Source organism: Malaya genurostris, chromosome 3 (assembly GCF_030247185.1).
Source record: "Malaya genurostris strain Urasoe2022 chromosome 3, Malgen_1.1, whole genome shotgun sequence".
Classification (NCBI taxonomy): Eukaryota; Metazoa; Arthropoda; class Insecta; order Diptera; family Culicidae; genus Malaya; species Malaya genurostris.
The window spans coordinates 235,440,747-235,466,614 of NC_080572.1; the positions used below are offsets into that span (position 1 = coordinate 235,440,747).

The 25,868-nt window shown below is 37.9% G+C and overlaps 1 protein-coding gene across 4 annotated transcripts in view; it reads right to left on the bottom strand.

Moving 5' to 3' along the window:
- Positions 1 to 1,463: 1,463 nt before the first annotated feature.
- The window catches only part of LOC131439479 (phospholipid scramblase 1), a 53,622-nt gene continuing 29,217 nt past the window's right edge, over positions 1,464 to 25,868 (bottom strand). The window contains exons 3-6 of one of the 4 annotated variants that reach the window (XM_058610533.1): positions 19,507 to 19,660; positions 2,359 to 2,849; positions 2,141 to 2,299; positions 1,464 to 2,075 (exon numbers count right to left, since the gene is read on the bottom strand). In XM_058610533.1, coding sequence (XP_058466516.1) covers positions 2,016 to 2,075; positions 2,141 to 2,299; positions 2,359 to 2,849; positions 19,507 to 19,660 — 864 coding nt within the window. In that variant the 3' untranslated portion in view covers positions 1,464 to 2,015. Of the gene's footprint in view, positions 2,076 to 2,140; positions 2,300 to 2,358; positions 2,850 to 9,951; positions 10,108 to 10,160; positions 11,546 to 19,506; positions 19,673 to 25,868 lie in introns of those variants that run through there. The other 3 variants (XM_058610532.1, XM_058610535.1, XM_058610534.1) reach the window with 3 other exon arrangements.

Genomic DNA, 25,868 nt, shown 5'->3' on the forward strand with positions numbered 1-25,868 from the left:
GACGTCAAATCTTATAGTGCAGCCGATTTTGAGCATAAAGTGCTTCACGGGAGGCGGTAATTTAATTGCGTAAGTTTCGAGTCTATTTGACATCGATCAACTCTTTATAATTTGTTTGAATTAATCCTAAATTTCTAGTGAACTTAATTAACCTAACCTAAACCCAGTGAAGTAATACGATCGATGATTTGGAATACTGCAAATTTGTAAGTTTCATTAAGTTAGAATCTGAATTAAAATAAACAAATGCTACTTACAGCTAAAGCTGATCGTCAAATAACCAGTGTTTTGATCGGAAAGCAGTTTTAACAATGGAATTGCTTTACGTAGTTGCATACGTACCACTCGCACGCCATTCCGGATACCCTGAAAAAAATCCACCATACTTCCCTTTCGATGGAAAGAACTTCACCGTACTGCGACATACTTTCCCGAACAAACTGATCGCTGGTCTGCGGGGGAAGGTCATGCACGCGGATTTTATATTTGACATTCACCCCTATTCTGCATTCCGACGGATTTGTGATACGAACGAATCTACACTTTCGTTCGAGTTCGAATTTTGCATTCTTTATTTCGTTCGACGTTCGGGAACACTTGAAATTTCGAACACTAACCATCAAAGCTGTCAACACTACTTACACGTTCTATATTATTTATATTCTTTTCTTAGTAAACGAAACCGTCACACTTGTATAAACAAATTAGAACGATTCCAAACCGAACAGAATTAATACGTACGCAAGTCGATCGAGTAATGTCAAGTCGATTCGAACATTGAACAACTCGAACGAATGATATTCGAGTTCATACCAAACTCGAACGGAATGCAGAATGGAAATTGCACATTCGATCGGAATATTTCGAATCGATCGACGTACAGAATAGGGGGGATTATCATGATCAACACTGTGTACACCGTTATTAACCGAAGCAAATGCAATTGCTTCTCTTTCACGTTTGAACATAATGTACACACAATTAGACGCCTTGTTGAATTGAATCTCACTTACATCATTAACGTCTGGATGCATCCGTTCCTTAAGCAATATTTCAATTTCGGTTGCTGCTGGTCTAACTTTGCAGCGCTTGAAATCAATACAAATTGAATTTGGTCTTGTAGGCCAAGTTTCAGGCTTTGTTAAATCGTATTTGCCCGTTTCGTACACTCTATTGTTCACTGCACTGTATTGTCTTTGTTTCTATCGTCTCGACCGTACGCATATTTCGACTGTGTCGGATGAGATGCGAGCACGAACTGAGCTCCTTACTTAACGATTCTTCAAAATAAAACATGAATAGAATAGAAAAATTAGAACGAGCTGACCGATGTGTTCACTCTACAATAATTAATATGACAGCATGAAACCTCGTTTCCGAAAATCTGTAGCATCCAAAACGGTTGTTCTCATATTACATTTTCTCCGAATGGCTATTCATCACAAAAAAACAATAAACAATGCTAAGGTAATGAGAGATAACTTTTTATTTCCAGTTACAAATGATACAATGAAAAAAGGCTGACTTTTCTTCTAAAGACGATAACAATGTTTTATTTATATGCATTTAGATGTCGAACTTGTTATGTTATGCGAGTTGATTATATGGAAATTGGTAAATACATATCTATTTATAAATAAACACTTTTATTGTGCATTGTTTCCTTTCGTTTGTTTTCTATTTCAGGTTGACGGAGCTGTGAATGTTGTGCACCGAAATTCACAAGTATAGATTTCTGCGTTAGTTTCCTTAGCCAAAGCTTAGCACGAAAAAAAATTCGTATCAAAAATATAAAGTCAAATAAAATCGCTCTTAATGCTCACTGCGGTAACTTAATAGTTATGTCCCTGGCACTCGAAGTTTTACTTTAGGATTGTGTTGTAACACCGCGGTCAAAATCTACTGGTACATATCTAACAGGATTCAACATTAATAGGACGTAATACACGTATGCATGAATTAAGTGGAGTTCAAAGATGCTCTTACTATAAATTATAGGGTTCGAATTGTTCCGTTTAGAACATACCGGGCCGATCGTTTTCTTTATTGCCAGTTTTCTCGAAAAACATGTAATCCTGTAAATGAAAACAATATTAATTTGGAACAATGCTTCTTGCATTTATGTGTAGATCAGACTTACAATAAGGAATAAAGCCCCCAAAAGAGTGGCCTTCACTCTAACGTCTAGATCCATCGGAAAGTTAATGCCGAAATGATCGGAATCGGTAAAGGCCTCACGAGCAAATCCGGACCATTGTTTGGAAATTTTTCCCACTTGACTGCCATCGTTGGTAACAACCTGTACGGTGATAAAATAGCGAAATAATTTCATTTGTTTGTTAGCAATTTGAGCCATACCTTAAATTCGACGTCTCCACAAATGCTGAACGTACAGCACGGACCCTCGATTTTCAGCACCGTACTTCCCGCTTGATCTTTGATGCTGAACTGAGGCGTAAAGATGGACCAATCCTGCTCCACCGTTCCAATTACATTTCCAGGCGGGGCCGACACCTCCATCGTCTGCAAACAGCATGGAAACCAGCAGGACTGACAGCGCAGCGGACGATTGAAGTGCAGCACCTCATTCTGATAAAAGTCAAGAATTTTCATATCAAATGGACGAGCCGCGCCGCAACAGTTCCGAGTGCAACAGTCCGTGTCCTCTACTGCCCAGTACACCTTCTGGCCGAGGGTATTTTTGACAGTGTACTTATTGGCGGTCTCGAAACCGACGAACGCTTCCAGCAGCTCGACCTTCTGATGAACCAACAGCTGGTCAATGGACGAAAGGTACTCCAAGCCGGGAGGACAGTTCGGTATCCCTTGCGGAATAGTCATCCAGCCACCTGAATAAAATTTAAAAAAAAAGATTAGCGTTCAATGCCGAAAAGGTCGAATAATTGACCGTCATTCTGCTAGTTCTAAACAATGGCCGTAATAAGCATCCTAAAAAGAACCGAGCACTCGAAGGGATGTTTAGTGATTCGTGAAAATTTCATTTTAAAGTTTCTAAGATTTTTGTTCCCGTAAATATGGTGTAAATAACCCGATAAGTGTTATTTGATCATAACACGGCACTATCATAAATCATATCAGTGCACCCCCACTCCACTTTTTCAGAGACAAAATGGTAAAGGAAATCAAAGAAAGTTGGATAAATAGTACGAGGCTTGTACTTCGCCCGAAAACACCGTGGCTTCGAGAGTTTCGTGATGGACGAAACTTCAATGTCGATGAAGTCCGTAGTGGCAGATCATTCGATTGGGGATTGGGAAAGTGAAGCTAGTAAATTTCACTAGACACAGTACTAAACGCACAATATTTCTGGGGGGATTCCGCAGATGAAAACAAAAATTAACAAACACACGAGTCCGAGCGAATTTTGGAAGCATGTTTGGTTATTTTGATGTTGAATTAGTTAAAATTTTGGCGTCATTTGGTTATTGTTGATGAACGGTGGAGCAAGATTGGTCTATTAGGGAACAGAACGATTCATAGCGGTCATAGTGTCGATTATCGAAAAATTATCGTCAGCGAACAATTGGAGGCCGAGGACGTTGCAACACGGCCTCACACGATGGAAAAAAAACAACTGTTTTCCACATATTGGAAGTACAAATTGATTCGGTCCGGTTTATTAGGGTCAAAAATGCATTTATTTCAAAATAAAAAGAAGTATAGCCGCTAGTTACCACTTTTTCCCACCCCTCAGGCAATTTTCAAATTACATCTCGAAAAAATGTCTCGTCTTTTGAGGTAAACCAAGCTTGAAGCTAATTTTCGGTTTCTGCGAAAGAAGAAAACCGATAACCTGTCAGATCGTGCTGCTTCCGTCGGAACAACCAGTAATCAGAAGGAGTAATGTCAGGAGAATACGGCCAGTGCGGAAAAATGTCCCACTTGAGCGTTTCCAAATATCTTTTCACGACTTTTGTGCAGCATGAGGCTGAGTGTTTTCATGCAGGAGAATAATTGTATCGTTTCTTTGCTTGTATTCCGCCGTTCGTCTCGTTATGTACTGTTCAAACGCATCAATTGCAGCCTGTACCGATCGTCCGTTATAAAGACTATCCCTGAAAGTATGAACGCACTTTGATTTCGCTGTAAATAATTCACAAGTGTTAGATTTTCAAATTTTTTTCGATGTACTGATCATATTAGACTACAACAACAGAATATTATTTTCAACATTTGCTACTTAGCCATTGTAGACTAGCTGGCGCACCTTCTCGCGAACGTTCCTCATTAAATTCCGTACGGACTTCTTGGCGACAAGTTTTGACACTTTTTTCCAATCGTTTTCGAACTGTTGAGTGGTTTCGGTTGCCGAGACATGTTTCCTAAGATGTGCCTTCGTTAATGCCCAAAATTCCTCAATCGGTCGAAGTTGTGGGCAATTTGGTGGATTCATGTCTTTTGGGACGAAAGTGACATTTTTGGTAGTATACCATTCTACCGTTGATTTCGAGTAGTGGCAAGAAGCAAGATCTGGCCAGAAGACAACAGGATTCTTGTGGCTTCGAATCATGGGTAGAAGTCATTTTCGTAAACGTTCCTTGAAGTATATTCCGCTGTTCATTGAAGCAGTGGTGATGAAGGGTTTCGAAATCTTATCGCAGCTACAAATTGCTTGCCAGACCATAGCTCTCTTACCAAATTTTTCGACTTCAATTGATATCTCGGACTGGTTTAATACTTGCCCTTCTCGCACCGTATAATATTGTGGTCCCGGCAAGGATTTGTAATCGAGTTTTCATGTCGTCCATGATTATGCAATTCAAATTTCCAGCAAGTATCGTATTGTATAGCTTTTGAACCCTCGGCCTGATGCTTCTTGTTTCGGACTACGTTTTGGTTGTTTCTGCTTCTTATAGGTTCGAATATTCAAACGTTCTCTAGCACGAAGAACATTTGACTTCGGAGTGCCCACTTTTTTTACCACATCCCGAACTGAAATCTCCTTCTTTTGCTCGAACGCCTTCAGTATACGTTTATCCAACTGAAGATTAGCAGGACCTTTTTTTCGACCCGTTTTCGGTTTATCCTCAAAGGTGTTATCCTCACCGAACTTCCTGACTGCATTTCGCACGGCATTTTCACTTACTCCTTCCATTTTTGTTATCTTTCTTAGTGACAGTCATAATTTTTCGACGTTGTTCTACTGAAAGTCCACGCATTTCGAAACAAACTAATGAAAACGAATAAACAAGTGGTTAGAGAAGAGGGTAAACAACAGGACGCAGCCATAAAAATTGACAGATTCTGAACCATTGCGAAATTGAAGCGGTTTTTGGTTGCGTCCATACTTTCTGGGACAGTCTTAAAAGCAGGCATGGCAAAAACACGGATCCGTTCTGCACGGTACTCACCATCACTCGTGAGCACACCACCAGGAGTATTGAATGCTACGCTTCGTGCCCGTGTTGAAAAACACACACCGAACGCAGTAGAAAAAGCACCCGTACCGGTGGTCGTGTAATTTCCAAGCAACGGTGTTTGGATTTTCGGGCAGCACTGAAGTCGAGTGTTCCTGACTTCGGCAAACACCGAAGCCGAGTGTTTCCGATTTTGCCATATACGTTGCTTGTACTATAAGCACCTATAGCACCACGGTATGACGAAAAATGCGTTTGAATGATTAATTCTTTTTTCATCAATACGCGTCTAATTGAATTCAATTGATTGACATTATAACCAACGCATGGGTGCTCTTCGGTGCCTTCGCGAAATTGAAAACACTCGGCTCCGGTGTTTAACGAAACTGAAAACACGCAGTTTCGGTGTATGCCGAAGCTTGAAACACCAGTGCCGAAAATAAAACAGCGCCACGAGCACCGTGGCTTCGGATATTGCGTTTCGTGTTTCTCTTTGTGCACTGGCACGCAATGGCATTCTCAATACACGCGGTGGCGGTGGTTATATGAAGCACGCAGTGCAGTGCAGTGTTTGGACATGCCTGCTTAAAAGTTAAAATCGACAACTTTTTCAATTTTGTGATTCCTGTTGAAATCAACGTCTCACACCAATATGAGCAAAATACAAGTATTGTCTCAAGATGACATTCCTGAGATAAACTATGATGAAATTAGGGCAATCATTAGTAAAGTTAAAGAAAAGCTTTGCGCTTTCTGACTGATTTAAAACTGCTTTCAAAATCGTGGGATGAGGATGGGTGTTGGCCCAATTTTAAATGGATTGTTCAACATTGAACCTGTATGGGTCAATAAGCTGTTTCAAAATTCTTGCTGAACTTCTCGTTCAAACGAAAAATTTGGCGTTGCCTCCAACTTTTCAATTGTTGGATAAAAATAAATCGTGATGCTGAAAATTGTTACTCATAGTAATATTATTTCCGGTTTTGCGCTAAAACTTCCGGCTTCCGGTTTTTTCCGGTCACTTGCCACCCTGCAATTTACAGTTTCCGAGTTACCACGATTAGAATAAAGTGCATGCAAAAATGCATACGCCCGTTTTTAAAAATCAGTTTTGAGTCAAATTGGTTCCTGCATCCGTGCAAAATAAATGTTTTGTGGAAAGTTGCTTGCTTGCTAATGAAACTGACTTGCTAATCATTTCTGGAATTGCTCTGTTGCAAGTAATATCGCCTAAATCTATGCTATCCCGCACATACTTTCAACCAGAATATTTTTAGATTATGCTCGTGACATGTTCGTTTTCAGTAATATCTTTTTGAAGTAAATCAATAATTGACTATACATTTCAAACTGAGAATAAGAAATCAACCCGAGACAAATTTTATATCTTATTTACATTTCAGTGTGCTTCATGGACAGCAAAAAATATTTTCTACTGGTTAGGCATAGGAGTATTTTTTTGCTTTTCGATTTCGATTTTTTTTACTGTTTCAATGACCAACACAAAATCAAATTGAGTTTCCTATTTGATATCAGAGCAATTCCAGAAATGCTTAGCAGATCATCAGACTCGACCTTCTCCGATTTGGATGAAACTTTACACATGGCTTCAGTATGACAAACCATAAGTTCTGAACCGATGAGAAGTCAATCCGACTCACGACTGATTTTAAAAAAAGGCGTATGTATTTTTGCATTTCACAAAAATTGCCTTTTTCAAATTGTTGTAACTCGGAAACCGTTAATTGTACAAAAATGGCGTTCAGGAAGTAGTTGTAGGGAATCGATAGGGCACTTTAAAAAAAATATACACTGAAAACTTTTTTTGATTTTTTTCTCAATAATTACAAAATAATCCGAAAAAGTTAAATAAAACAAAGCATGGTTTTAATTTTTTTTTTATAATTTTTATTTTAAAGCTGTTATTAAACTTTTATTTTAAAGCTGTTATTAAACTCTACAGATTGATCCCATCCGTGCCTTTTAAAAATGAAGAAGTTACAGGTAAAACAGTTTACGAGCGTCGTTGTAATTCGGAAACCATTCATCGCACAAAAATGACGTCCAGGAAGAAGATTTAGGAAATCATTAGGGCACTCGAAAATTAATATACACTGAAAAAAATTGATTTTTTTCTCAATAATTTCAAAATGAACCAAAAAAATAAGATTAAAAAAAATCAGGGTTTCGATTTTTTTTTAATTTTTATTTTAAAGCTCTTATTAAAACCTACAGATTGATGGCTATCCCATCCGTGCCTTTTGAAAAATGAAGAAGTTACAGCTAAAACAGTTTACAGATATATTCGAAATTTCACGTTCTCGTTGAAAGATAATCATTTAAACAGTAGCATTTTATTCTACAGGTTAAAGGCACCAAATTTGTTCATGATATCTTTTCTTCTAAAAGTAGCTGTTCTTGAGATACTTGGATATTTAATTATAACATAATTTTTTATATTTCCATGAATTGTTTATTTGCTTGCTATATCTATATTTAAGGTTTTATTTATGTCTGACGGAGCTGCCTCGCAGTACAAAAACAGAAAAAAATTTGCGGGTCCCTGAAAATTTAAACCAATGTATAACATTGATGCTGAATGGCATTTTTTTGCAACTTCTCATGGTAAAGGATCATGTGATGCACTCGGGGGTAATTTAAAGCGAATGGTACGACGTGAAAGCTTAGCTAAACTACATGAACACCCAATCACAACTGCAAAACAATTATATGAAGTGGCAGAGCAGAGACGTCGAGATGCATTCACGACCATGTCTTTTTGTTACATGTCATAAGAAGAATATGAACGGGGTGTGACCGAATGGAGTAGTGTTTATAAGGATACCAGAATGATTCCAGGCACCAATGGCGTACCGTGTAAATTTGGCGCCCGGGGCAAAATAAGAGTTTTGCCGCCCCATCGTTGGATAAATGAGCAAAAAACTAAAATCCGGAAATCTGCAAAGATCTTCGACGAGCAAAAAAAAAGATCTTTGCCTCCCCCTTCAAATGTAGCGCCCGGGGCGAATGCCCTACGAACCAACCCCCCCCCCCCCTAGGTACGCCACTGCCAGGCACATAGAAATACCATTCTTTCGTTCCGATTTCAGAAACCACAATCGTCACAAGACTGTATTCGAATGACGATGCACGTAGTACTCATAGAATTTTCAAAAACTTAAAATCTTAAATAGAATTAAGAATTATTCATGTACATGTAATAATTGTAGATATAGCAAGCAAATAAACAATTCATGGAAATATAAAAAATGGTGTTATAATTAAATATCCAAGTATCTCAAAAACAGCTACTTTTAGAAGAAATGATATCATGAACAAATTTATTGCCTTTAATCTGTAGAATAATATTCTACTGTTTAAATGATTATCTTTCAACGAGAACTTGAAATATCGAATATATCTGTAAATTGTTTTAGCTGTAACTTCTTCATTTTTCAAAAGGCACGGATGGGATAGCCATCAATCTGTAGGTTTTAATAAGAGCTTTAAAATAAAAATTATCAAAAAAATCGAAACCATGATTATTTTTTTGGTTCATTTTGAAATTATTGAGAAAAACAACCAAATTTTTTTTCAGTGTATATTTTTTTTAGAGTGCCCTATTGATTCTCTATAATTTCTTCCTGGACGCCATTTTTGTACGATGAACGGTTTCCGAATTACAACGAGACGCGTAAACTGTTTTAGCTGTAACTTCTTCATTTTTTAAAAGGCACGGATGGGATAGCCATCAATCTGTAGGTTTTAACAACAGCTTCAAAATAAAAATTATAAAAAAAAATTAAAACCATGCTTTTTTATTTAACTTTTTCTTATTATTTTGTAATTATTGAGAAAAAAATCAAAATTTTTTCAGTGTATATTTTTTTTAGAGCCCTATCAGTTCCCTACAACTTCTTCCTGAACGCCATTCTTGTACAATTAACGGTTTCCGAGTTACAACGATTTGAAAAAGGCCATTTTTGTGAAATGCAAAAATACATACGCCCTTTTCAAAATCAGTCGTGAGTCGGATTGACTTCTCCATCGGTTCAAAACTTATGGTTTGCCATACTGAAGCCATGTGCAAAGTTTCATCCAAATCGGGAAAGGTCGATTCTGATTTTGTCACTTTTTCGTCTACTCATTCCTGGAATTGCTCATCACACTCTACTCGGGGATGGTGTCAGTTTGTTTTCATTTATAGTTCAATGCACCTTAGTTTCACTGATTATCTTCCACGCGGTGTTGCGAATCCGAACCATTATCAATCAATATCAATGATCAATACAAATCAATACAAATGACTATTTGCGCAAAAAAAACTACTGTTTTTGATTATAACTAGAAACTGGGAATCTGCTGATCGATTGTGCTGAAGTGGAAGCCGGCAAAAAATCCAATTTATCATTGAACAAATAACGATGCCGGAAAAAAGTAGATACTGCTAACGCACTGATAAGTCAAAGACGAAACATAGAAACAAATGAATTTAGATTAATTTTAAAATGATTGAGATTAAACAACCTCAGTGTTCCGGAATGATGCCTTTCACTAATAGCACTCTACTTACAGTGAAATATGGTGGATCCATAACGGGCTTCAAACATTAACGAAAGATGGAAAATAAAAAATTTAAATACTCCCACAAGTTTCAGCGTATTGCAGTGGGACAATAGCAAGGGATGACTCTGTACTGTGACTGTAATCACTTTCCTATCTAGACTACTTGAGTGCCTAGAGCACAAACAAACTACAAACATGCAAATAAAATATATTAACCTCCTCTCCTCGTCCGTTATCAGATGTTTGTATCCTTCGGCTTTGGCCGACTTGTTTCTTCCGGGTACAAACCGAAGCAAACCACGAAAGGCAGACTTGGCACCTTTTGCCGTGACATGTCGACCGACCCCGAACAGCTTCGCCTCCAGATAGTTGTAGATAAATTTTCTAAACTGCGTACGTTGCTGAGATTTGCGTTTTTGTGTGGAGTCAGCACGGGTCCTAGTTTCCTGTGGATCACTTTCATCTCGGCAGAGCGATATCGTCGAAACACAAATCGACCGTTGATTCGATCGGCACGCCGCACTGGGATCAACTGGTTCACTTTGCTTCATAATCCGAAAATTTTCGTCCGTTGCTCAGACTCCGACAACCCGAACCGATCCAAGTTCTCAGCTTAACTGTTGCATCCAATCAAGCCACAATTGGATCATGCCCTTCTAGTCAAAACGTATGTCATGCTATCTCCCCCAGATAATTGGACAAACATCTTTTCATACCAGTCACTGCTTGCTACAAAACTGTAATAGCACACAAGTGGGAAACATTCACTCCAGATAAGCACTAGTAGTTCGTACCGATGCAATGACAATAGTTGAGTCGCTGTTGGACAAACGGTAATCGAATCAAGTCCGGAAGGTACATAATCTAATCTGAGCCGGTCGTCGAGCGTGACTTCTGATCCGGCGACAACCAAAGGCATATAGTGCATACAGCCCGGACAACAACTGGACAAACTTTTTTGAACGGGGACAGCGCAGACACTGCGGGAAGCGCAACGCGATGAGTTCACAATCGGATGGAAATTACCGCACACAAGGGCGAGATAAGACTTATCTTCAAGAATTCCAACACATATTTCGATATGCGACCAGGATTTTGAACGGCATATTCAAACGGCTCATTAAAAACTATAATTTTTACAAAACTCTCAATTCCCACAGATAGTTTTTAATGAGCGATTTAACATGTCCTCTAGTACCATAAAGTCCAATGATTTTTTTCATAGGTAGTATACATCTAGCTATTACGAACTAAAAAAAGTACGGGTGGGTAATATCAGAAGCCGCGAATACGAATTCACACAACCGAAGATCAGTTAGTTGATTGATAGTGTGAATTACGCAAGCTGTCCCTTCCTCACTACTAGAATTTGAAACAGTGCACCTAAACTAATTTACGACTAAGGTACATCAAACATTCTGACACACAATTAAATAATACGAGATAACATGTATAGTTCTTTAGGATAAAATAAGGGTGGTGGTAATAAATTTTGGAACTGAAGAATTCATGTTTCAAATTTATTTCTAGAACAAGACCTTCTCAGCTTGAGTTCAGAGCCAGCACTAAGGAACTGAGATTAGTTCAAAAATCTAATTTTCTGGAAATAAATTCTGAAATTAATTTAGGAATGAAATTCTGAAACTCCAAAATCATATCAAGAAACCAGTTCCGAAAATCTAGTTTGAGAATCCAAAATTAGGACTCCGTTACAGAGCCTGAATTCTAAGGAGTGTATCGAAAAGTAGTTAGCAACATTGATTATTGAATAAAAAAGCGAAAAAAACATATTTTGACATCCGTTTTCGATATATTGTAAAAAAATTACATTTTTATACATTTCACTGATTATAATGAAGAAAATCCTAGTTTCGGTGAAACGCTCACACTTTGGACTTGACATTCTTTATTAAATTCTGCACAGTGACTTTTGTGACTTTCCTGGTGGCAGTTGTCCAGTTTTTTTTTGAACTCCTGCATGTTTTGGGACACTGTACCTTCCTTCCGAAAGTGCCGCTTGACAATTGCCCAATACCTTTCAATTGGCCGAAGATCCGGGCAGTTTGGTGGGTAGATGTCCTTTTCCACGAATGGTACATTATTTTTTGACAACTACTGTAGAATGGAGTTGGCGTAGTGGGCTGAAGCCAAATCCGGCCAGAAGAGAGGAGGAGCAGCATTCTCTTCTTCAAACATTCTTCCTCGTACACCTTGGCGTTAATTGTGCCCTTCGTGAAGAAAATCGACGACCGCAAACCACAGGTACAAATTGCTTGCCAGACCAACACCTTCTGCCCAAACTTTTCCATCGCCACCGTAATGTCACCGTCGTCCAGGTCCTCGTACATCGATTTCGTATAATATTGCGGTCCGGGCAGCGCTCGAGAGTCTTTCTTGGCGTAGGTTTCGTCGTCGATCAGGATGCATCCGTCTTTATTCTGTAGAATCCGGTCATACAGTTTTCGCGTTCTTATTTTGGTCTGAACTTGCTGTACCAGGGACTTTTTCGGCACCTTCTGTTTCTTGTACGTTTTCAGGGAGTTCCAAACTTTGATCCGTTGAATCATCCCGATGCTGGTGTTGAACTGCTTGGCCAAATCCCGCGTCGACGCCGAAGGGTTTTTCCTGATGTACTCAACCACTTTTAGGTCCCTGCCGGGCTGGCTGGGACTCGTTTTCCTACCGGATCGGAGCAAATCCTTCATGGGAAGGGTCTTACCGAACTTCTCGATAGTATTTTTGACACTGGTGTGGTGCACTTTCACCCGTTTTGCAATTTCGTTGTATGTGACACCACTTTATGAGCACCAAGTGTGCAGAAATGTCTTTCGCGTTTCCGGATCAATTCGACTCATCATTGAAACGATAAACCGTACCGAAACCAATCGATTGCGCAGCTGTTATTGACATGTAAACAAATATATCACCGCAAAATACGCTGCAAAAAATTAAGCCATTTCAGAGTAATAACTGTTTGAATGTTGCTAACTACTTATCGATACACTCCTTAGAACTAAGTTCTAAACCTGAAATTAAGCTCAGATTTCAGGTGAACCAGATTTCAAGTTCTGAATTCAGTTTAAAAATTCATTTCTAGATCCCAATCAAAATTTTATCAGGTGTACAACTTTGCTTCCGCCGTTTTCCGATAGGTGGCTGTACCGGCTGAGGCTGGTCAAAATACATGGATGATAATGCCTTTAAAGTAAGTATGTATAGTGCCTAACGAATTGTCATCCCCGTTTCAGTGACAGTTGTTCTTGTTTTCGTATTATTCACGCTAGAAATGTCTGTTTATGTGCCCAATTCTCGCCATTTGCGGGAAGTTTTACTTTTCTGTTACAATTCGAAAAAATGCAGCTGAAGCGCATCGAATGCTCTCAGAAACTTACGGTGATGCTGCTCTGAGTAAAAGAACGTGTCGGGAGTTGTTTCAACATTTTAAAAATGGTGATTTCGATGTCGAAGACAAACATGGTGATGGAAGAGAAAAAACCTTCAAAGATGAACAACTAGAAGCATTGCTTGATGAAGATTCGTGCCAAACCCAAGAAGAGCTTGCCGAATCGTTGGGCGTGAGTCAGTAAGCTATTTCAAAACGTCTCAATGCTCTGGGCATGATTCAGAAAGAAGAAAGCTGGATGCCGTACGAGTTGAAACCGAGGGACATCGAGCGCCGTCTATTTGTATGTGAGCAACTGCTTCAAAGACAAAATCGTAAGGGGTTTTTACATCGAATCGTAACCGGTGATAAAAAGTGGGTTCGATACGATAATCCAAAACGCAGAAAATCACGGGGAAAGCCCGGGCATGCTACTTCGTCGAAGGCAAAACCGAATATTCACGATGCCAAGGTTATGATTTGTATTTGGTGGGATCAGCTCGGTGTGATTTACTACGAGCTCTTAAAGCCGGGTGAACCCATCACAGGAGATCGCTATCGAACGCAACTGATGCGCCTTAGTCGCGCGCTAAAAGAAAAGCGGCCACAATATCAGGAGCGACATGACAAAGTCATCCTCCAACACGACAATGCTCGGCCTCACGTCGCAAAAGTGGTCAAAAAGTACCTGGAAACGCTGAAATGGGAAGTCTTGCCCCACTCGCCGTAGTCCCCAGATGTCACCCCTTCTGACTTCCACCTATTCCGTTCAATGGCACACGGCCTAACAGATCAACATTTTCAATCCTTCGAAGAGTTGGAAAATGGATTGCTTCGTGGATAGCGTCAAAAGAGTACTCCTTTTTTAGAATCGGGATCCGAAAATTGCCGGAAAGATGGGAGAAAGTTGTCGCTAGCGACGGACAATACTTTGAATAATACATCTGTAGCAACTTTTTCGCAATAAAGCTTTTAATTTTGGAAAAAAAACGGCGGAAGCAAAGTTGTACACCTGATAGTTAATCATATTGATGCAGTATTCAGAAACTGAATGTGATTAGTAAAACAATCTTGTTGCTGCTGTTGATTGTGAAGACGACTAAGCGTTTCAGGCTTTAAAACCATCGTCCGGGAGCGAGAAAAGCCAAGAGTAACGAGTTTTCCTCGTTGTTTCCGAAAATTTGAGAAAACCTAATTTTCGAGTTATTTATAGTTATCTCGCACTGTTGAAAACTTAATCATAAATAGCTAATCATGCATCGAGGAAGAATTATGTTGTTGTGCTTAGTACAACTCGAGATATTCGCGTTTACGTTGTGCTCATTCTTCCAATTGTGCAATTTTGAAAAGGCGCCTATAGTAAAGTAAGACAAATTCACGTTAAAAATCGTAATTTATGCTACCGCTTCACTCTATTGGCGTATGTTCGAGCCCCGACCTGGAAGGATTCTTAGTGTCAGTAGGATCCATAGTACTAGCCATGCAATGATTCTGTACACTAAGAATCGGCTGCGAAGTCTGTTGAAACAGAAAGGCCAAATTCCACAAAAGGAATGTAATGCCAGGACTTTGCTTTGCTTCACTCTATGTTTCATGTTTGACGTCATGTAAAACTAGTCACGATTAAACTACTGTCACAAATATCAAATAATGATGACTAGTTAAAAAAAACTCTCATAACCCGGTCACCATTCTATCGAGATCACTGGGAATACGATGCGGTGCCTAAGAGTTGCCCTCGAAAAAGTCTAATTACAATGTGTATCAAACAACTTATAGTGAAGTGATTGATGGAAACAGTTATTTTAAGTGTTGTTTATTCAATATTGCTGATTCGCGAAACTAAAATATGTTCAAGCGACGGACACTGCGAATTGACCGCCAAAAATTAAACGACGTTAACCGATCGAAGCGTCATCTGCATATCATTGTCGGTCTTATCAAATAATTATCGGTGTAATCAAATAAAAATCAGAATTAGATGTAATGTGTGAAAATTTTCAAGTAAATCGTGTGATTCAAACTGAATATCTAAAATTGATCTGCAACAAACCCATCCGAGAGTGTTTATTTTTCCAGTGGTGGTGTGTCATCTCGTATTGTTTACAGCAAAGCGAATAGGAGAAGCAGGATACTGGTGAGATCGTTCCTTTTTTTTTATTTACAATCTTGTTACTTTTTCCTTACTAAAAATCGGGCTAGACTTAACTCCGTTGATTATTCAGGGAACGTTTGAGACCATTTTTGTCGGGTTAAACGCTAAGTTTAAGACGCGCGCATGTAGTTTATAACTGTGCAGGATTTTTTTTGAGACCGCGCTTAACTAGAACGAATATAAATATAGTTTAGACTGCGAGGAGGATTTGTTTTTCTCTTCCGGAGTATCGGAAGAAATTTCGGAAGAAATCGGAAGTAGCGGGAGAAATTTCGTATTTTAGTATGAAGCACATATCAATACCAAACGCGATAAAAATGCAACATATTCTCGGTAGCCGGCTACCCAGAGCAATAAACACATGATAATATTGTAGGTAATGAGTAGATCACATTATCTACCAAGATAAATTCAGATCATTTCCTCGCCCCACTAAAAACCACTCCTTTCCTGTGATACTTGTGATGATGCATAGAATTCCTAGGTCATTAGTAGCAACAAGTGTTGAACTAACGTGGCCATCTACGTTATTGATCAGTCCATGTTCTAAGTCAGTTTGGGTTGCACGTTGAGCATGATATACGACTCCCCAAGTATCATGCATTTGGTTCATTATGCAATTTCAACTGGTTTCTGATCAATCACGGGAAACTCACAGGCGGTCAACTAAGCTAAGCTAAGCTTCAACCCGGTCACCATTCTATCGAGTTTTATCAACGTAGTTTAAGATTCCTATCAAATTTAATAGTGACAGCTATAAATGGCGAAATCGGTTTTTGAACAAACACGAAAATACGAATCTGAGGAAATATTCTCAAACCGAATTGTATCTAATGGAACCAATAGACCAACATTCTACTCTTTTGACCACGCCAAAGTATGTAAATATCATTTCTGCCATCGCCGAGAAAAGAAGAAAAATGAGTGACGTCAATTTTTGAGTATAGGACTTTTATTTTTGGTGCTTCCAGAATCGAAAACCGTGAGCCAGTATAGCTAGAATTGGACTTCCACTGACAATAACTACAGATTGGATTAGTTTTGAGCCCTGTTTAGGTGTTTTTTCTTACACTTTTAACACTCTTCACCTTGCAATTGCCGAACTGGAAGTCGGATTTAGATCAAATTCAGGAGTTCCGTATGGGACCATAAGGTTTTTCATTTGAATCTAGGTTTGTGAAAATCGGTCATACCATCTTCGAGAAAATCTAAACAAACACCGACATTGCTCAACTCGAAGAACTTAGTCGAATGGTATATGACACTCGGTTCTAAAGTCGGTGTCACAAAGATTGCATAACCTTTCTTAATGCTTTGGGACACTTACCACTCTATAATTTCCGAGCCGGAAGTAGGATCCGAATGAAATTCAACAATAACCTATGATATCTTAAATTTGTGAGTACCAGTTCTACCATTGTTGACTACTATTTCCGGATCCGGAAACTGTGAATTAGTATACTGCCCATACTCGCAGTCCCATATCGATTTTCGCCAATATTAAGTTAGCTTGAGGAATGAAATCTATCCTCAATGTACTCTCAGAAATTGCAATGAAAGTTGAGGCTTTGTTCAGTAAAATGTGAAAAAAATATCCACTCATGTATGTCCCACATTCAAAGTACCCGCATATCAGTCCCATTCAGTGCAAATTTCAACCATTTTATTTGTTGCAATATTGGAATAGCAAAGGTGTATTACCGATATTCCATGTAATACCATGATTTAGCATTAGGTATCACAATAAATCAAAAAATTCGGAAATAAAATTTTTATCGTCTTTTTCTCGACATGCCGATTTTTCATTTGGGCAAGTATGGTCAGTATAGCCGTATAGCGGTTAATTTGACCATTAGTTGAACGGAGCTATCTTGAGGCCAGCTTCTTACATTTTTCAAGTGTTTTGTAAAGTCACCGGACGGCTGTTCCGGATAAAATTGCACAATAGTCTGTCAATACCCCTCAATTTAAATCAAAGATTGTGGAAACCGGTTTAGTCATCGTTGAGGAACCGAAAATGGTCCCTTTTTTGCCACTTTTTCCACTGGAAACGGAAACCAAAGACCGGTAATACAAAAACAATTCTATATTGTCACCAACTAAGAAGATCTACAAAACAAGAATAGATTTCCAAATAAGTTTTTTGAAATTTTGTACCTTCTTTCAACGCCACTAGTACAAAAATGCTCGAGAAATTTGAAAATATCCGCTAAATAGTCCCGTTATTCCGGAACCGGAACAAGGATATGAAAAAAATATAAAGAGCTTTTCATAGAACTATAAGACATTTGACATTTGATCATTTGAATCTAAATTTGCAATAATCGGTTCTGAGAAAATGGGGTGCATATTTTTTTAAATTTTTTTGCACATATCATCCTTTGGCTCCAGAACCGGAGGTCGGATCTCGATGAAAATCAATAGCAGACTATGGGATTATAAGGCCTGCCAATGGAATTGTAGGGATAGAAATGGCAATCGTCGATTGTTCAAATATTCTTGTTCTCAGTTAAAGAAATAACATTAGTTCGATTTATTCTGCCGCTACTGTTAATTGCCTGCCAAACTAAATATTTTTTTAAATTTTCCTCTGTTTCGAACAGAAAGTGATAGCTACCTAAAACTTTCATCGTCAAATCATCATCGCAATACAATTTACGAACTCGTGATTAGGCCGTTGTACTTTAATTCTTGCGATATCGTACAGTTACTATATTATTTGAGTAATGGTACGAACAGAAAACTTCGGACGTGGCATTTTGTAGTTTATCAAACCAGATATACCTTAAGATTTTGCCTTTTTGCCTTTCTCATATGAAAGGGTTACGCAATCACTGGGAAAACCGACTATTATGACGAGGCTCGGAGGAACGAGTATCATATATCATTCGACTCAGTTCGTCGAGTGCGCGAAATGCGTTAAATGATCAATAACGACGCTGGCTACGACCAAATGCTGTGCTACTGAAGGAAAGGAAGGAATGTTAGTCCGATACTCGTTGTTTCTAGAGACCGCGGGTACCAATGTATCTCCACGAGCATCACGGGATAGGACCCTAGACCTTCAGTCTGAATGACACGATCGACTTGAAAGCTTTCACACATTCCATAGAAATCCGACAACACCGACAATGACATGCAGACGGCGCTTCGATCGGTTAACATCGTTGGATTTTGGGGCGGTAAATTCTCAGTTTCCGCCGCTTGAGCATCTTTAGTTTCGCGGATCAATATTTTTCAATAAATAGCACTCTCACTACTAAACACACACTTGCCACACCTGCACTGTCACTCAAAATAACTATTTCAACCAAATTTTTTACTATTCGTTACAAACAACACATTGAAATTTGAAATCGGTTCCGAAATTACACAGTGATTAGTATAAAAACTACAAATTCAAGTTACTTACTCACTTTTCTCACAGATGGCGTAGCCAATTATTACAAACATAGGTTCAAATGAATGGTTTTATGGTCTTATACAAAACTTCTGAATTTCATCTGGATCCAATTTACGGTTCCGGAATTACAGGATTAAGAGTGTTGAATAGTTCAGACAGTTATACAGAGCAGTAATGCGAAACACGGAAATATGGGAGGACTGAGGGCTCAAATTAGTTTCGATAGATAAGCCTTGTATCCATTTAGACGAAAATAGTGGAAAAATAAAATTATTCATGAATTACTTATAGCTTCCAATAAACTAAGTGGAATGGTTTGACGTTAGTTGAATTTGATTGGAAAAAACTACATGATCTTGTATTACACGGAGAAGTGCGAAGTATGAATAACTGTAATTATGATGATAATCCGTGACATTTATGTATCTTAAAATCTTATGAATACACTCAAATATGATAATTAGTCAATTTAAAGTCAACTGGAAAAAAATATATAGATTCGAGACTGATGAACTACTTAGGATTATCCAATCATTTCTGCCGCCCATCAGCCGTTCAAGCAACCCCATGGAACTTTCCCACGTGATTTTTGAAACATTTTATTTGAAGAAAGTTGACATACCTGCAGCGGGTTGACCGGCAACCCCCATTGGAACAGACTGTGGAGGCGGTTGATTTGGAACACCCGGTTGAACCATCACCGGTTGCGGGTAAGCCCCGTACGGTTGAGAGGGAGCGTACTGCATTGTGGGTCCTGCCGGGGGATACGGCGATTGCTGAAAATAGTACTTGTGTGGTCAATAGTGGGTTGTGTATGGGGAAGAAAGAAAGAAAGAGATAACATCGATTACAGCATACCCGACACCTTAAAATTGTTGTACATATAGTGATGTAATACACATTATTATTGTTTACTTTGTTAGGTAGAATGGAAGAAACTAATCTCACACAGTTGAATGAACACCGAAAATAAATAAAATGAACATTTTATGTCATTCACCTACCTGTTATCTTATGCTCATATTCCTATCATAAGTGAGTGAAGCTCAAATAAGTTCTGAATTGTGTGATTGTTATACTAGAATGTGCTTCTAAATATTATCATGCAGATATGTTTGACAAAATGTATTTGAAGCCTACTGTTGTTTTCGCTTGACGTCGAACCTAACCGAATTCTAAGATATGAACACAGACTACTATCCGTAGCCTAGCAGAGAAATCTGCTATTTCAAACAATATTCGGACAACAAATCCCTCAAGAAGGTGATGGGTATTCGAGATGCCACGATTGGCAAAACAAGAGTTGCGAATTAAAATAACTACTTGAAAATCCCGAAAGCTACATGAATTTTGCTCGCGCATCGCGAAAATCCAAACTATTCGCATGTCAAGTTGACGAAATTGTGATCAAATCAACTGTCACCAACGTAATAAAAGTGATTCGACTGATTCTGACTGATTGTTTCAAATGGAATTCAAAGCTCTTCGTCGCAATCAAACTTTGGGGGTCGTTTGGTACCGAGCAAAACTGCGACATCAAATCGTGACGATAAGCAAAACAAATCAAAACTTTGCTGAGATTTGAACAGCCAAGTGCTCGACAAATTTAAAACAACTGAAATTCTCGGCACATATTTTGAAACTTACAGACATGTTAAATGCACTGAGGCTTGCGTTTTGGCGATGGTTATAAATTACCGAGATTTTCGTCGATTTTGGCGGGAGGACCGAAACTGTCGGTATTCATCCAAGTGGATGTTCAGCTCTTCACTTGAATCAAATTTTAAATATAAAATAAACGTACGAATTTCATTGAATGTTGCTGTCACGGTCCCATGGCTTTTCTGTATCCTTAGTCAAGGATGCACACAAATGGCTCCATGTGTGATGTCTGACGGAAAGAGGTAACAATACACAGAAGGGGAACAATAAATTGAATATGTTCCTTATTATGACTATGCCGAATTATCCATGCTAGAACAAATACTACACTTTGATGTATGGAAGAGAAGTGGACTTTTAATCAAATCTTATCTCTTTTGCAGTAATTTGACCATATGATGACCGAATCATGTCCTCTTTGCTACCTTTGGGAGTCACAACCGGCGTGGACAACATCGTCCAATCGTCGGCACACCTAGTAGTTTGGTTGCATGTTAAATGTAGCCTCCTCTTAGATTGTTTTTTTTTCGGTGAGGAGTGGTATACTGCTAATAACGGAAATGAGCTCTACCAACACAACAGAGCTCACCTCAACAGAAAACCATTGGGCCATCGTCAAGTGGAACCTCAAGAAGAAGTGGTACATCTAGACGCTTTTTTATCAATAACCTTTAGAATTCGAGCTTTGATAGTGCTAGTGCCTTCATTCCCTTGCTTTTTCGAAGGATCTAAACTAAACTATTTACCAGACGCGCAATTAATCGGTTGAAGCCTTCTCGATTTATACCATCAGGTATTGGATGTTTCCTAAATTTTGAAAGAATGACAGTTCATGATATGAAATGTGTGTCACTAACAGCTAGTTTGTTAATCTTACCTTCAAATTTACAAACAATTATACTGAGATGAGAATTTGACCGCTTGAATGTTTGAATGTTTTGTTTCTGATTTTCATGTTCACCTTTTATTTATCACGATATTATAAAACTTTGAGGGAAGAAATTCTCGAAAATTCTGCGGATAGCGAACATGCGGAATCGGGCAGACTATTACCTTAATTGTTCAACTTCTAACACAACACTGCTCGTGTCTCGAGCTATCGCGTTGGAAATCGATTTTTTAACTCAGTACCAAGATCGACTATCATCAATGTTAGTTGCATTACATTTTTTTATGTCCATTGTACGTTGGTAAGTAGTATAGTAATCAGCCGAGCAAAAAACGGTATTCTCCTCGGCGTACCAGATCGCATTATCGATAGTATTGCGACAGCAGTAGAATATGTCAATTATTTAATCTATTTAATCTATTTTTAAAAAATGCTATGTATATAAAATGAATGACTTGAAAACCCGATGAATCATTGAACCTTGACTGTGAAGATTACTTCTATTCAGACTAAACATAACATGTTTCCACTCTGACAAATGAGACACTGAACCACTGAAAAGCCCATAAAATCAATTGAAGATAATTAGAATTAGCGCAAGACACTCATGCATAATTGCTAGTTTTCATTTCCTGCATGGATACATTCTGACGACGAAACTGCCCTAAATGTGTCTAACTAAAATAATTGTCAGTATGAAAAAGAACTCCAATGCATCACTTACTGATAGATAGTTGGAACAAGCGCACAATAGTTGTTAACACGTTTTACTTTTTTTCTCTGTTTTAATCGAAACTTATCTCTACATTTCAAGAGGAGGTTGAAAGCACTTGACTAAATAAGTTTTCAGATTATTTTCTCTTAAAATTTGAAGCTCGGCCGCATATTTTCATGTACATCGGAAACGACTACTTTTTCCCATCTTTATGAATTTATCGATTTATGGAATCTGAATCCCAAAAACTCTTTGTAATCCACCTAATGGAGTGATGATGCCTTTCTCTTGACATTCAAAATATTTTTTTCATGAGGAGCGTTTTCCAGCGTTTACGTCTCAACAACATTCCCGAAATTAAAAACGAATACAAAAAATAAGATGAATTTGCCAGTAAATGTTGTACAAATTAGCACCTCGTTTTGTCATCACTTGTGAAAAAATACTCATGAAAATAAAAATTTGTCACTTAGTGCGCTGTAATACCAAAACCGGAAGTCGGAAGAATTTTAATACCATTTACTTGCATCTTAGTTTGTAAAAATCGGTAGAAAAAACTTCCGAGAAAATTGAGTGCGCACATTCTCATAGATTTGCACATATTACCTTGTATTTCCGGAACCGGAAGTAGGATACAAATCAAATTAAATTATCCTGATTTTCACAAACTTAGATTCAAATAAAAGGTCTTATGGCCTCATACAATTTTCTTGAATTTCATTTGGATCCGACTTCCGGTTCCTGAATTACAAGGAAATATGTGCAAATTTATTAAAAAATGCGCACCTAATTTTCTCGGAAATTTTTTAAGTGACTTTCACAAACTAAAAAGCAAATAAAAGGTCAAAAAATACTTTAAAAAGTCCCCGAAAATTTGATCCAGATCCGACTTCCGGTTCCGGTATTACAGTGAGATTAGTGAAAACTATCAATTTCATGAGTATTTTTTCACAGCGGAGGCGAAACGACGTGCACATTTTTATAAAACTTACTACTAAATTAATCTAGTTTGCAGATCTTTTTAAAGCTCTTATTGTCTTATTGATTCAATTTAAAGCTCTTATTGTCTTAAAATATACTGTGCAATTTCGTCCTGATTCGACTTCCGGTTCCGAAATTATACTGATGGCGATGGCGATGAGTGTCAAAGCATTTAAATCGTCATTCAAAATAACGATGCAAAGATAGTACGCGACGGTACGTGCGGCTTTCATCCATTCGCAAAGTGCTTTGTTCAAATTCGTATAGCGTACAGGGTTGTCGCATTTAAATTTATATTTTTCTGGCGAACAAAATGAAAATTTCTAATCCTTTTATTTAATTTGGCTAGTGAAAATTGGCTCAGAGGGCTAAGTGTTCTATATCATTTGACACAGTTCATCGAGCTGAGCAATGTTTGTGTCTGTTTGTGTATGTGTGCGAATATGTGTCAAATAATGTCACTCATAAAAAAAATCTCGTAGTCTCATAGGCAGCTATTGAATTCACACCGTCATTTAGAGCGACGATGCAAAAAAAGGTAAAATTCTTCCAGATTTGGATTAAAGGTTTTTTACATTCAAACGATCTAACAACGCTATGAGCTAATCAAGATAGTCGATGGAGATTATACCATCGCAAATTACTGAAACCATAAACTTCCCAGCTAAATGTTGTGCGTTTGGACGCTTGGGACGTGGTTAACCGACTGTAGTCCACTCAGATGAAGATCATGTTGATTCTGGAGTAAAGTGATGGATCCATGTTTCATCCATTGTCACATATCGACGCAAAAAAATTGATTCATTACTTGTAAACATGACCGAACACTTTGCTCTGCTCTGCTACCATCAGCACGTTGTTGTTTTTGATCGACTGTGAGTAAACGCGGCACCCACACGGACAAAAGCTTTCTCATGGTTGAATATTTATGCGTAATTGTAAATACACTGTCTAATGATATCTTCACAGCCTTAGCTATCTCATGCAATTTCAATTTACGATTAGATATAACCAATATGTGGACCTTTTATGTTTTCTGGAGTAACCCCCTTAATTCGACGATCAGAATGTTCACCATCATCGGTATCTGCACAATCACGTTTGAATGCAGCAAACCAATAATAAATTTTTTTTTTTCGATGGAGCCAAGTTCAAAAAACACTTTTGAAGCAATTGTTAAACTTGTAGAGTGTTTTTAACATCAAAAAGCAATGGGTTTGGAATTCGTAAAATAGCCCAAAAAAATTATTATTTTTTTGTTCAAGTCTTGATAATTCGGTTCTATTTTATCATTAAAATGACTTTTTGAAGAAAAAAGTTGTGAAAAAAATGATTTCTGAAAGTTGTAGTAAAATGAAATTTTCCTGCAAATTTCCAATAAAGTCATACTGTTCTTCAACAAATAAACATATTTGAATGAAACTCTCACAGATCGTAGATAATTCAATAAACTTTAACTCATTGTATAAAAATTACAACAAAAAAAATCATATCTTTTCTGTACACTTTTTGAAAACAATAGATTTTTTTTAATGTTCTGAACTTTTTAAAAAGGAGAGCATCGTAGAATCTAAATCCGTTGAAAAAATAATCCAAAAACTTATGACGAAAAGGATGGCTGTTTTTATACGCGCCGAGTGTTGCGAAGCGCGCATTTTTCAACACTCATGGAATGCACCAAATTATCAACTCTTTTTTTCGGGTAATTTTACGAATTCTGACCCCATGATAATTTTAAATATGTTTATTGAATCCATCATTTTTGAATTGACAAAAGTAGCTTCACTTAAATGGCTGTCTCTTTTTTCTAACTAATCAAAATGTCATGAAATTTCACACATAGTTTTTGGAAAGTTGGTACTTTATAGATGGCATAGGGATTTGACAATTATAGCGCCATCTGTGTTCCAGTGAGTGATGTTATTTATTAAAATACGAGTCATATGAGAATGGCATAATCGCATAAACTGACGGCGGATATTTGGGATGACAGGACGAAATATAGGTGAGTGAGGGAAACAAAACGGTATGGGTTCAATGTTTTTTTTTTTATGGTGAATGAAAACTGATCTGTTGGAACTCAAGCAGAATCACACAGTGAACTAGGACAAACTGTTATGAAGCCAAATGTTTTTGGTGGGACTTCCCGAGAACTGACAAATAATGGCAGTTTGCGAATGTATTGATATATGTTTCATTTATTGAGCAATTCCATGGTAGATTTTTTTTAGCTTTTGATTTGGCTCTTATTTTACGTAAGTAGTTTTCATGACCAAAAATAACACTAAACACCAAATGTCACATCCTATCGGCAAAGCCCTCTATACGTGTGCCTGAGCATTAGCTACAATTGGCTTATGTTCATTCGACATACCGTCCACTCAGTTAAGCCTCAGTAGTCAGTGACTGCGAAAGTGTCGATGTTGATGTCGATGAAAGTAAATTTTGTTATGACTTTGTAAAATTCTAGTTCTGACTTCAGGACGAAGTAGTGAGTCGAAAATGGTCGCTAGACTCGGTCTGAGCTGAAAATTAATTGTTGTTTTTTTATGAAAAAAAAAACTTGATGATTTCATGAAGCTCAGAACAGTATTCGTGATTGCGTAGAGTCCAAAAATCTCCGGCATAGGCAGCACCAAAAATAAGCGAAGATTCCGGACCTTCCCCGAATAAGCACGTTATGACAGCAAATAATCGCAAATTGACATTTCAATCGCACTTGACATTGAATTAAAGC